The sequence below is a fragment of the Callithrix jacchus genome, chromosome 16 (assembly GCF_049354715.1).
Source record: "Callithrix jacchus isolate 240 chromosome 16, calJac240_pri, whole genome shotgun sequence".
Lineage (NCBI taxonomy): Eukaryota > Metazoa > Chordata > Mammalia > Primates > Cebidae > Callithrix > Callithrix jacchus.
In genome coordinates, this window is record NC_133517.1 from 2,401,774 (window position 1) to 2,415,918 (window position 14,145).

A 14,145-nucleotide genomic window follows, 5' to 3' on the forward strand; every position below is an offset into this window, starting at 1 on the left:
CCGTGGGTATTTTCCAATGGAGAAATGCACAGAATGTGAGACTTAACGCAAATGTTATGTGTAAATCTAATGCAATTTATGTAAATATAAATAATATGTTAAAAAGTAGAATGCATTTATGGACATACATGCATGCATAAATCTCTGTAGCGTGCCAGGGAGAAAGCTTGTGAGGCTGCAAAGTGACAGCATTAGCTAGTGTTGATGGAATCCAGAGAGCCCTGAGCTGGGAGCCAGGACAGTTCCATCTTTACCTATTTCTGTCACTGCTAGCACAGATGTTATCTCTTTTATCCACGCAACCTGTGGATATAGAAGTTATTATCCCATTTGGTGGATGAAGAATTTGATGTTCCCGAGATTTAACTGTATTCCCTAAGTAATTTCACACAGTCTTATTATCAAATACAATAGTTTATAATAAGCTAAACTTGTAGTTGTGATAAAAACCTTACATATCCTCTTTATTCTACACTCACACAGTTATTATTTGGACCCAAATATTGAACTTGATTTTTATGGCTATCAACTGCCATCTTACCAGGTTCATGCTCCTGTCCCAGGCTATGGACGTTTTGGGAGCATCTTAGTTACATTTTTCTAGGTGTTTCTCATTGCTGTAACTCAGTATCTTCTTCACATTGAATGATCGTTGCGTATATCCTCTCTTAAATCACTGGGCAAGGTCCTGTGCCCAGAATCTTTCTTCTAGTTCGAGAGATTGCTATTTCATCCAGGTTCTGCTGTAACCAGCTGTCGGATGCACGCAGAAATTACCCACGTCTATGTCCTGGTGTGGTAACATGGAGGAGAGGGCGAGAGCTTTGGGGACTTACGGACTTGGATTCAAATATCGGCCTCACTATTAGCAGTTAACGTGACTCTGAAAATGTTACTTGTTTGTATAGGTAAATTTGGAAGATGATATTAACAACACACAGTTTGTAAGGCTCTCGATGGTAGTCTGAGTTCAGGCCCATTCATCGCACCAGCCGTCAAGGAAAGAAATGACTTGGTTCTGAGGATTAATCTTTTATTAACCATCCCCACCATTCGAGGTCTCTTTGATCAATGCTTCCTGATGCCAACAGACGATCTCCTCTTTCTCCTTCTTCTTCCTCTGTTCTATCGTGGTAAGAACACGCAGCCTGAGATCTCATTTTTAAGTGTGCTGTACACTAGTTGACTGTGCGTTCAGTGTTGAATAGCAGACTATAGAGCTAATTCCTCTTGCTTGACTAAAACGTCATGCTTGTTGATTAGTAACTCTCGTTTCCCCCTCCCCCAACCCCTGGTAACCACCATCCCACTCTAATTTTATAATTTTGACTATTGTAGATACATATAGTGTACTCATTCAGTATTTGTCTTTCATCTGTCTGGCTTATTTCACTGAGAATAACATCCTCAGACTTCATCTGTGTTGTTGCACATTGTATTCCTCTTTAAAGAACGAAGAGTATTTCATCGTATGTGTGCACCACATATCAATTTATCATTTATTCATGGACATTTAGGTGGTTTCCACATCTTGGCTATTGGAAATAGTTGCAATGAACATAGCAATGTAATGAACATAGAAAGCTGCGTGAATGTTCCTCAAAAAAACAACTACCCTATGATCCAGCAGCCCCAATTCTGGGTATTTATGCAAAAGAATTGAAATCAGGATCCTGGAAAATTTTCACTCTAATACCCTTGATAGCCTTCTCCCCAATACCAGCGTTATGCTTCAATGACTGTGATTTTCAGAACACACTTCTTTCCCCTGCTTTTAATATCTGAACCACATAGGAGTCTGTCTCACTTGCTGCAAACCTTGGCTCATGTAATGCCTTAGTGATCTTACTTTTATATTTTGTAAGGATGTTTTTGGTGGAAATGCATTGGACTTAGGGTACTTTAACCACTTTAGGGAACCTGTTTGACTCTCTTCAAGAGTTTCAAGAAGTTGGTAGTTTCTCTAGGAACTCTGTGCCCCTTTGATCTGTGTGTTCTGCCTCCTCCTGGAGCCCCTCAAATCCAGTCCCCTTTGACAAAGAAGGCAAGCATAAGGGTGTTCCTGCTTCTCCGTGCTGGCTCTCCCTACACCATAGTCTACGGTGTAGACGTGCCTTTTCCTTGGCAAATGAGCAGAGGCAGTCCATGTAGGTCCGCACTTTCTGCCCAGTCTGATCACGGCAGTGTGTGCACTCACAGGCATCTGGTTATATTCTGTTTTGCTCCATATTCTGTATGGGGTCCCTTTAAATTCGGGCTCATCAGAGAAGTTTTGTGAAAGCACACTGCTTGATTTAGAAACTTCCTTCTTCTTTTACTCATCAAGGTGTTTTTAATTCTATACTTTTCAATCTTCTTCAAGACATTTTCAGCTCTTGAATTATGTCTTCTTCCAGAATCTTTTTTTTTTCTTTCTTAAAAGAAATGATGCTTTTTCCCCCCTTGGAAGTTTTTGAAGCTACTCTTCTAAAGCCAAGAGCCCCTGTGTGACTATAACTGAGTCGTTTTCATGAATAGACCACCATCCTTTGTGTGATGTTTATAAAATAATGGTCTAAGGCCTTTCTTTATTTAGGTAACATTCCTGAGGATTTGGTCATCTTTTAGAGATGGAGTAAGTCCTGTGTCTTTATTCTGAATCTAGATTTCTCTCCCCTGGATCTTTTCATGTAAAGCTCCCCATTTTTCTTCAAAGTACATTTAATAAATATCTCTCACAGACTCGCAGTTGGCTAAACCCTCTGATTTTCATGGATCTTGCCAGGAGAATGTTTGTCTTAGCTTCACACATAGAGTGATCTGCATTAATTCTGAGTGAGCTGTATGTAGGAAACCTATTTTGAAAGGGCCACCCTCAGGAGCATTTCCAAATAATGCCATATGAAAAGAGGAGTAAGGAAAAACTGTTGTCCATTTTCGTGAAATCCAATCTTATTTCTCCTGCTTTTATTTGTTCTGTGTGCCAAGTGAGTGAGAATCAGGAGGCAGGATGCCACGTAGCATCTTTTTACTTTTTGTGTCTTTGATGACTGGAGAGGAGCGGACAGGAGGCTCATAGCTTGCCCCTTGCTCTGTGGGCCCGCCTTTCAAGTCAAAGCCCAAGATGTGTGACATTTCAAGTTTGAGCCACGACTGTGGCAGAGATAAGCAGTTTCAGTAGCAAATAACTATTTGAGAAACCTTGTGATTTATCCATACTGGACACATTTTTTTTTTTTTTTTTTTGTATCTGGTGGTATATTTGTCACATTAGCTGTTTCTTAGGATTAGCAAACCAGTGCAAATCTTGTTTCATCCCTCCCTGGGTATTTAGTGCAGTGCGAAGCAAAGCACAGATTAACATATACTTACTCGGGATTAAGGATGATTTAAAAAAAAAAAAAACAACTCTTCTGATAGGCAGTCAAGTAGAATCCACACAGTTCGATGGATTCCACAGATGGGACGTTTTTGTTAGTGCCAGTGACTAACCCTAAACCTCTAGTCCCAAGTTTCCAGGGGCTTCAGGTTAGACTGCATGAAAGTCAAATGCCAAACAGCATACAGGCTCGTTGACCATATTCTTAATTTGCCTCAATCACTACAGTGTTGCCTGTGATTGCTCCATGGCAAAGAAGAGGAGAGCTGAAGATCAGGCTTTGGGAGTCCCAGTCAACAAAAGGAAATCCCTGCTAATGAAGCCCCGACACTACAGCCCAAACACGGACTGCCAAGAAGACCGTGGCGACAGGACGGAGGACGATGGCCCGCTGGAAACACACGATCACTCTACCACAGGTACCGTGGACGACAGCCCAGACCCGACCCACTCCCTGGCTCTAGGGACTCTGTCCTCATTCATGTAGAGCATGTGGCTTGTGTGACTGGAAGAGCATATTTAGATTTGGAAGAAAAATGAAACATTTATTTTACTTGACGTTCATTTATTAGGACTCATTTTAAATCAGTACCTGTGGAGAGTCCTTGCCCTATCCATTTTCAAGAGCAGAGGACTGGACTATGCCTTTTTTGAAGAAAATACAAGATACTAAGTCTTAGAGTTGAAGAGTCTCCCTAGCAGGGAGATTTTTGAAAGAATTTTTTAAATTCAAGGGTGTATTTTAAGCTTTAAGACACCTTTGTAATGAGCAAGTTATGTATAATGTTAACCAATGATTACAATATATGTAATATATTACAGCTAAAACATTTGTTTTTTTATTTTGTTTATTTTTTAATTACATTTTAGGTTTTGGGGTACACACATGGCAGTGTGATTTGCTGCCTTCCTCCCCTTCACCCACATCTGGCATTTCTCCCCATGCTATCGCTCCCCAGCTCCCCCACTGCTCTCCCTCCCCTCTTCCCCCCAACAGACCCCAGTGTGTAGTCCTCCCCTCCCTGTGTCCATGTGTTCCCATTGTTCATCACCCGCCTACAAGTAAGAATATGCGGTATTTCATTTTCTGTTCTTGTGTCAGTTTGCTGAGAATGATGTTTTCCAGATTCATCCATGCCCTTACAAAGGACACAAACTCATCATTTTTGATTGCAGCATAATATTCCATGGTGTATATGTGCCACATTTTCCCAGTCCAGTCTATCATCGATGGGCATTTGGGTTGGTTCCAGGTCTTTGCTATTGTGAACAGTGCTGCAATGAACATTCGTGTGCATGTGTCCTTATAGTAGAACGATTTATAGTCTTTTGGATAAATACCCAGTAATGGGATTGCTGGGTAAAATGGAATTTCTATTTCTAAGGCCTTGAGGAATCGCCACACTGTCTTCCACAATGGTTGAACTAATTTACACTCCCACCAACAGTGTAAAAGTGTTCCTATTTCTCCACATCCTCTCCAGCATCTGTTGTCTCCAGATTTTTTAATGATAGCCATTCTAACTGGCGCGAGATGGTATCTCAATGTGGTTTTGATTTGCATCTCTCTGATGACCAGTGACGATGAGCATTTTCTCATATGATTGTTGGCCTCATATATGTCTTCTTTTATAAAGTGTCTGTTCATATCCTTTGCCCATTTTTGAATGGGCTTGTTTGTTTTTTTCTTGTAAATCTGTTTGAGTTCTTTGTAAATTCTGGATATCAGCCCTTTGTCAGATGGGTAAACTGCAAAAATTTTTTCCCATTCTGTTGGTTGCCGATTCACTCTAGTGACTGTTTCTTTTGCTGTGCAGAAGCTGTGGAGTTTCATTAGATCCCATTTGTCTATTTTGGCTTTTGTTGCCAATGCTTTTGGTGTTTTGGTCACGAAGTCCTTGCCTACTCCTATGTCCTGAATGGTTTTGCCTAGATTTTCTTCTAGGGTTTTTATGGTGCCAGGTCTTATGTTTAAGTCTTTAATCCATCTGGAATTAATTTTAGTGTAAGGTGTCAGGAAGGGGTCAAGTTTCTGCTTTCTGCACATGGCTAGCCATGTTTTTTTATTTTTTAAATCAACATGTATGGTATTTGCTCCAAAACAACATGAACCGATGCAAAGTGGTCTGTGACCTTAATATTTTTCATTCTTTTTGAATAAATGCTTACAGCAATCGACTACAGAAGCAACCTAAAGTTGGCAGATTAGAGTCTTCTTCAGAAGGAGACTGACAGAAAATGATGTATCACAGAAAAGGTATCCCTGTACCCATTATTTCAAACATAAATGATATAAGTTTCCTTTTAGGTACACGTTTTAGTTCATTGATTCACTTCTGCACTTACTCATCAAACACCCTTTGTGTGCTAAGTGAAATGTGTTTACTGTTTCAAAACTTTAGGGTTTCTTTCCTCCCCACTGACTATTACTCACTTTAGTTCCTGGCAGTCACGTGCCTCTGGGAATTGGAATGTCATTGATCACTTTCGGCAATGAGGCTGACGCTGAGGGATGTGCAAAAAATCCGAAAAATTAGAGAAAACGATTAAGATCTGAAACTTGACAGTAGAAAATGAAACTAGGTATATATTCTACTAAACCTAATTTTTTTTTTCTGAATGTGAATTTTAAAGAAATCAAAATACTTTGTTACTTAAGAAGAAGTGTTAATTATGCAAACAAAAGGCAATGAGATTCTTATGTAATAAATTTTTATGGCATATAAAATTACACTTAGCAATAAAAATTAATAGAAAAGATTTTAAAGTATATTTATGAGTGAGCCCAGATCTCAGGTCAGAATCATCCTGGATCCAGTAATATTGGCTTTGAAGTAGAGTTGGCAATTCTGTGGTTAAAACAAAGTTGTATTCTGATTTGAAGGTGTTTAAGTAAATTATTTGGCTTTGCTGCGTTTATCATGTGGTTTAAAGCCTCATAGCTCATCTGTAAATTATAATTACACTTGACTTTTTTGTTTCCTTGAACTGATCAGTTTTATTTGTTTGTTTTTTGTTTGTGTGTTTGTTTTGTTTTGTTTTTTGAGATGAAGTCTCATTCAGCCGTTCAGGCTGGAGTGCAATGATGTGATCTCGGCTCACTGCAACCTTTGCCTCCCAGATTCAGGGATTCTCCTGCCTCAGCCACCTGAGTAGCTGGGATAACAGCCACGTCCAGCTAAATTTTGGTAGAGACAGGGTTTCACTATGTTAGCTAGGCTGGTCTCGAACTTGTGATCTAAAGCGATCACCTGCCTCAGCCTCCCAAAGTGCTGGGATAACAAATGTGAGCCACTGCTCCTGGCTCAGTTTTACTTGTTGATTCATGAAAATTTGCAGGTTGAATCTAGTATTAGGGAAAGTCTCTGACTCATTTGTGGTTAGACTTGCAGTATAATGCCTCCAGCTGGCATTAATGAGTCAAGTATTTAAGAAAATGTGTGTGCTTTTGCATCAGCATGTTCTTCGAAGTGCTGTGAAGACGACTACATCTGGTCGCTGACTTGCCACCTTCCATTGTGGTTTGTGGATAACAGTACATGTTTAGTGTTAACTGGGTGAATATATTGTCCAGATGTACTCCAGTTAAACATACAGTCACAAGCACTGATGGGCATCTGTTTGCAGGTTCACAAAAATAGGTTAACAATTTTTATACTTCGTATTAGAACCACTAGTAATAATAATAATGAATATGCTAAAATTACAACAGGGGTGACCACTGGTTTTGGGTTCTTAATATATTCCAGACACATAAATGATATCATTTACTCCACATAATGCCACCAGTGTGTGTGCTTATGGGCACAGTTGTACAGATGAAATCATTGGGGACTAAAGAGATTTGATGCAGAAGGTAATGCACCTTATAGGTGTTAGAAGGAAGGTAATTAGGAAGCGATAGGAAGGACAAGCAAAATAATTATTTCCAGCTAACTGTGCTCTGTAATTCAGTTGTCCTCAGGCAATGACTACCTTCAGACTCCAGGCTGGGCAAATTTCCTACAATGTCAAATCATGAAGTTACAATTTCCGGTAATGGCAGGACCCGTGCCTGGTCAAAAGAACAAACATTCTAAGTTGCCTTCAGCCCTCTGAACAAGTTGCCCCCCACCCTCCTAGGAGGAAAGAGAGCTGGGTTAGTGCCTAAGCCAGCATAGGACTTTTCATCTAGTCTCTCATTTACTCTGGGTACCCCAGGGTATTTACCTGACCAGGTATGTCCCAGTTATATCATCTGCAACTGGGAAGCTCAGATGGTAAGAGAAGGGCTAGTGCTCAGGAAGAGACTGAGGTCAGGAGTGTCAATGCTGCAAAGTTTTATTCCATTTTATGGCAGAAACTTCATCTATATCCTCAAGCTGCCATCTTTCAAAACGATCCAGGTCCCTGTTAAGGGGATAGACCAAAACGTGGACGAGCCATGCAGTTACCCCTTCCCTCCTTGGGAGATGAGCTTGCAAGTACTACAGAAAGGAGGAAGAGCAATAAGATGGGCTTTCCTGACACAGGCAGGGAGAATGAGAGTCGCTAGAAGGAAGATGATCCAAGCCCAGGTGTGGGGTCCCCAGCAGCATAACCACAAACTCATGGGGAAATTCGCCATAGTCATAGAAGTTTTAAGGGCTGGAAGAACACTTTCAACGTATATTGTCTTCCAACAGACAGCAAATAAGAGGTCAACCACTCCGCTTTCTGAACTTTGAAAGATGAATTCATTTTTCCAAGGCTTTTATTCCCAGTAAAATGTACATATTCAAGAGGCCTGGAAAACTGATTTACCTATAAAAGGAACCTAGCTAGTTACAGAAAAGGAACTGAAATCCAATTATAGTAAAATCCAGTTACCAAAGGAGACAAACTCAAAATGTGTTGTGACTTTCAGAGGATGTTTTAAAGCCGAATCGTGGCAGAACAGCCAGCATCTATGCCAGGACTCGTTAGCATCATCTGTGGGATTATCAGAAAACTCCGAGTCGAGGTCTTGGTTTAAAGTAAATAAACAACCGTGCACTTGTGTGTATCAGGCGGACGCATTTACTTTTCGCTGTAGAAAAGCATCCCAGCTCCAGCCCCTGCTCCCTCCCCACACTCTAAATGCGCTCAGGATGGAGAAAGTCCTGGACCAGTGAACAGTCTGCTCTCTGCCTGTAACCCTCTGGTTATGGCCCGCCAAGAGCTGACCCTAGAAATTTTCTGACCTATTGGAGTTTTGCTGTTAAGAAAGTTGAGGCTGATTCTCTTGTTGGTTTCTATTTTGTTGTGTTGTTTATTTATAATTTCAGCATCGTCGTTCTTCTTATTGAAAGTTAGCTGACAATTGCATTCTAGTATCTTCACATAAATTCATGCTCGAAAATATTCAAACTTGGGAAAATCATGAGCTACTCGTGTTCTTAGCCATTTCTCCTAAGGGCCGCTGTGTTTCCAAAACAGGACAGAAGCCTCTGTGGCTGCGGGACCTGCAGTGATGGGCCCTGGCTGGCCATGTGGTCTCAAGCAAGCCCCGCCCTCCACAGAACTGCAGTTTCCCTTGTGTGCGCTGGAGTCGAAAGCGCCTTTCTTGTGCTTATTGTGACAATTAAATGAAATACACAGCTGAACACCAGGCCAGAAACAGTTTGTTGTCCTAAGAGGGATCCTTGGACTGATCTAATGCAGTCATCAGATCACTGGATCTTCCTTGTTTCGATGATGAGGACCCAGTCTCAGGGAACCAAGGGCCTGTCCAAGGTCACGCAGCAGGCAGTCCAGGCCAGCCACACCACCTCAACCCCCTAGACATTTCTCCCTCCACATTGCACATTGTACACTCACTCCCAGTTTCCAAAGGCAGCTGGTGAACATGGCATACTGTGCTGGGAGTGGGGATGAACTGAGTGAGTCTTCTCGATAGTGGGACCCTTGGGGGTCAATGTTAGGAATTATCCTAGGTAAAAAACAAGCCAACAAGCCTATCTTATTTATGGTAAGGGTTTCATACAACCCATGCCATGACTACCTTCTAAAATAATACCTGGGGCAGGGACAAGAAAGCCACCCTTGACTGGATATCTGTTGGCTATTCCCTTGTGGCCCCTACAGGGTGATAACTGTTCTCCTCAATGCGTCAATGGTGGCGCCAAGCTCAGGCGGGTGACGCGGCCCCACTGAGCTCGCAAGAAAGGGCGCCAGGATCAGAACTCAAGCCTGGGTCCACCTGATGCTAACGACAGGGCTCTTCATGTTGGTTCAGTGGTAGAGGCACTAAATAAATCACCAGGCCCCCAAGGAAAATAGACACACGCAGCCTGAGAAAATGCAGACAGCCCGCCACAAAGCTGGGGAAAACAAGCACGCCATCACAGATCTCTCCGCTTCCAGAGCAGACCCAACTTTTTTCCTTATGGCTCCGGCGAAAGCCTGGGAGGGGGAGGATGTGGAAAGTTGGTCTGCAGATTTGCACAACATCACCAGAAACCCGCACGTGCAGTGCACGTAGGCACCTCTGTCGGTGGGGCTCCTCTTTTTCTGAGGAATAATTAATAAATATTTTCTTTTAGCATATAACAAACAGTTGAACCAAACAATTATGTGAACTGGAAGTGACCCAAAATGCGAGCAGTTGGCAGCGGCACAGTGAAATGTCGTGCACATGTGCGTTTTTGTCAGTCCCGCCTCTCTGGTGATCTGCACTTAATAGGAATATTTTAAACTATGTAGCTAAGCAACAGAGGTAATTGTTGCTTTCTAGAGCTTTTGTTAGCACTCTAACACAGCCCAAATATGCATAATTAGGTATAATGTCTATAAATCATTATCGTACACATGTGGGTAGTTAAGTGCAGTGAGAGAATAGTTCAATGAATTGAGCATATTCACTGAAAATGCTTTTTATTTGTTTTCTGTAGTTCATAATACTTTAAAATTATCATAACCCTTTACACTTTCTCTTAATAGCTAACTGTGATATTGAGAAAAACTTCATTTGCATTTTAGACTGTGTTTAATATATTATTTAAACCTGGAGTTCCTCCGATATGAATTCAGGAGAGGATAGGCCATCCTATCAAATATTATGTGCCTGTTTATCCATCCTCTTTTCTAGGAACTAAAATGTTAAATTTTTCAGTTTATGTTGAATAGATCCCAACAAAAGACTGCACCCTATAATCAGCATTATTTACAGGGGCTAGTGTTGTGGCTGAATTCTTCCCTTCATCCAAAAATGCTTTTAGTTACTATGGCAATATTTACTTGATCCTGGCAGGCCAGTGTTGATTTAGGGAGATAATTACCAGAAAGGAAGATGATGGAGATGTATTTCTGAGTGTCCTTGTCGGACACAGTGTTTATAAAAAATTAAATGAGACCAAAAAGACACATTGTCTTCCACACAGACACCCTCTCCGTCAGCGCTCACACCGGATGGCTGTGCTTTTCTTCTCTCCAAAGATGTTTATTAGCGCAGAATGCACTGCTCTTGCTGTATCTGACAGTCTTTAATGGGGCTTATTATCGGGTGCTTCCCATCCCCCCACCCAGCCTTTGAGACACAGAAGCAGTCCTCCTATTTTTGGGGTGTCTGGGGGCTGTTGCAGGCACTTCATAGCCTGGTGTGCGCTGGGCACACCCCACGTGCCTGGGCCTGGGACGGAGTCACCTATGATTCCGCACCTCACTTGCTGTGTCTTGCACCGCGACGGGCTTGGGTAGGCTGATTGTCATCTATACACTCCGTCACCCCAACCTAGCCACTCCCAGAGCTAAAGGGGGTAACATGGCAACAATGGTTGCCTGGGACAGCAGGCACCCCAGGGACTGTCCTGGACAGACAGGCACGGGGCAGGGGGCTCCTCATGGGGTGCCTTCACATTCTGGACCCAAGCAGCCTGGTACTGAGAACAGCTGGTTACCTACTGTCCAGCACCCTCCAACAGCCCCACCTTGTCTCATTTTCTCTTTACACAAATGCAGCAAGTCATGGACCAGAAAATGTGTTACTATTTGAGATAGGATTTGATCATGCTGATCTTCCTGTTTGTGTTTCCTTCAATATGGAATTTTAGGCTGACAATTACAAAGGTAAACAGAAAGTCTTGAAAGTTTCAGGAAGATTATTTTGCATCTTAGCGAACATTCCATGAAATCTGAAAGCATGTCTGAGAAAGACTAGAGAGTAGAGAACATAAACCAAATGGCTTTGGAAATACATTGCCATGCTAACAGAGAAGCTGAGTAACCTTGCCTTTACAGTGTATACTGTTAGATATATTTGATTTTCTTCTGGTTGGCTAAGAGTTGGGAATAAGAGAAGTACAGCAGCAATGATTTCACATTCAGCAAACACTATTATCGTTAAGTATCTACTTCTTGTCTTGGTCAGTACCCCAGACACACTTAGCTCTTAACATGTTGGAAATTATAATAGCTCATTTCTTTTGACACAATTCTCAGAATATTAAGGTCTAAGTTTTCTTTTAAGAGGATACGTGTTTCTCTCATCAATGTTTATAAAATTAATAGAGATGACATATTACACATGCTATGTATGTATATGTGTACATGTATGTATGTGTGTATGCATATGTATATGAATACATATGTTTATATACATATAACTTGGTGCAATTTTCCTGCAATATGTATTTTTTGCTCTTCAAATATTGGTTTTCTTTTTCTATAGAGGAAATCGTGATAAAATCTATGGATGAAAGTCTTCTTTCAACTCCACAAGAAAACTGCAGTAGGAAGGAAGACAGATACTCTTGTTATCAGGAGCTCGTGGTCAAGTCTTTAATGCACTTGGGGAAATTTGAAAAAAATGTATCTGTTCAGACCATAAGTGAAAACTTAAATGACAGTGGCATCCAGTGTTTAAGAGCAGAGAGTGACGAAGCAGAAGAATGCTTTCTGATTCATTCTGATGATGGAAGAGACAAGATCGAGGACTCTCAGCCACCGTTCTGCTCCTCTGATGACAGTGAAAGTCACTCGGAAAGTGCGGAAAATGGCTGGGACAGTGGCTCCAACTTCTCAGAAGAAACCAAACCACCTGGGGCCCCAAAGTACGTTTTAACAGACCATAAAAAAGACCTGTTGGAAGTTCCTGAAATAAAAACTGAAGGTGACAAGTTTATCCCTTGCGAGAACAGGTGTGATCCTGAAACAGAAAGGAAAGACCCTCAGAATGCTCACGCGGAACCTCTGGATGGCAGTGCCCGGCCCTCATTCCCCGATGCTGGCGAGGAAGACAGCGAGAGCCTGGCAGCAATGACGGAGGAGTCTAAAGACCTGGAAAAGGCCAAGGGGAACTTAAGTTTGCTGGAGCAGGCAATCGCTCTGCAGGCTGAGCGAGGCTGTGTTTTCCGTAACACCTACAAAGAGCTCGACAGGTTCCTGCTGGAGCACCTAGCCAGGGAAAGGAGGCAAACCAAAGTCGTTGACGTGGGTGGAAGACAAATCTTTAACAATAAACGTAAGACACATTTTTGCATTTATTTTAGGAATAAGAGTGCTTTAGGGTTTGGAAAAAGGTCAGATTTGATTATTTTTTCAGGTAGCTTTTTGACAATTTAATGCAACTTAAAAATCAATTTATAATTATAAAATAAACTACTTCTTCCTTTACCCCCACTCTCTAGATTATCCTCCGATCAAGCTGTGTTAGTTTTGGAGTATTTTCACACATGAGAAAAGATTCATTGCATCTATTTCTTTTAACTTAACTGCTTTTTAAAAATGTATCGTACCTTTAGGAATCACGTTGTTCGACGTTGTCGGACAACGTCCTCAGGATTGACTGGTTCTTAAATCACTCATTTTGCCGCATCAGTTCCAGAAACCTCACTTTTCTTTCCCACCCTCATTCTTGGATTATCTAAGTCGCAATCCAGGCAGAATGCTCTGGTCCTTTGGGATAAACCTGGCTGTTACTGTGTTGATGAGACCGGCTATCTAACTCAGGTCCTATACATCTCAGGGCCAGACTTGAATGAGAGTAGATGTGCTTTGAGGAGACTTTAGAATTGTTCTTCAGACCTTGGGGAACCCGGGTCTCTGCTTCACTGAAGCATTTCCCCGCTCCTTCTCCCCGGAGTCTTGTGCCAGATGGGCCTGAGGCTGTTTCCAGCAGTCTTACGGAGCGTCCCAGCAGCGTCCTTAGTGCCCACAGTGCTTGATTGAGATGAGGATTTCCAGATCCCCTCATCATCAGTGCGACATAACTTGTTTTTCCTTTTTCCATAAGTTTCCGGGTGATTATTGGTCTCTCTGAAACCTGAGAGCCGCAGAATTAGGGGGAGGAGTACCTTAGAAAAAATCAGGGCAGTGAACTCAAGGAGCTTACAAGAATAACATGTTCGTGTGGCTGAGAAGTTCTGATTGCTGAGAGTCATCCAGAAACCAATGGTATGTTCTGTCATTTTCAATCCGTTTTAGTACTCACCTGCAATCTGCACAAATGATGTCTTGCGGCTCAGAGCTGAGGAAAGAAAAAAGGATAAAATGGTGTCATGTAGCGAGGAGCGAGATAACGCCATGCGAGCATCCTGCAAGGGTTGCAGGGGACGGAATATTAATGACTAGCCTGCGGTTCAGGACAGGACACTGTCTCCAGCTCTGTGCACTCCCACTAATGTGCAACTTATTGTATTTAACTTTCTAAGTAAACTACAAAATCAGAAAAAAGATGAAATCTACTCAAATTTCCCCAAATCCACAATTTCTTATACACTATATTTTAGTGATCCTAAGAGATATCATTTCTCCTTTTTTTTTTTTTTTTTTTTTTGAGACAGTTTCGCTCT

The 14,145-nt window shown here is 41.8% G+C and overlaps 1 protein-coding gene across 29 annotated transcripts in view; it reads left to right on the forward strand.

Moving 5' to 3' along the window:
- ST18 (ST18 C2H2C-type zinc finger transcription factor) overlaps positions 1–14,145 on the forward strand; it is a 319,368-nt gene that overhangs the window by 244,317 nt on the left and 60,906 nt on the right. For all 29 annotated transcript variants that reach the window (XM_078353509.1, XM_078353520.1, XM_078353515.1 and 26 more), the window contains 2 exons: positions 3,587–3,777; positions 12,024–12,815. In XM_078353509.1, the coding sequence (XP_078209635.1) occupies positions 3,587–3,777; positions 12,024–12,815 (983 nt within the window). The remainder of the gene's footprint in view (positions 1–3,586; positions 3,778–12,023; positions 12,816–14,145) is intronic.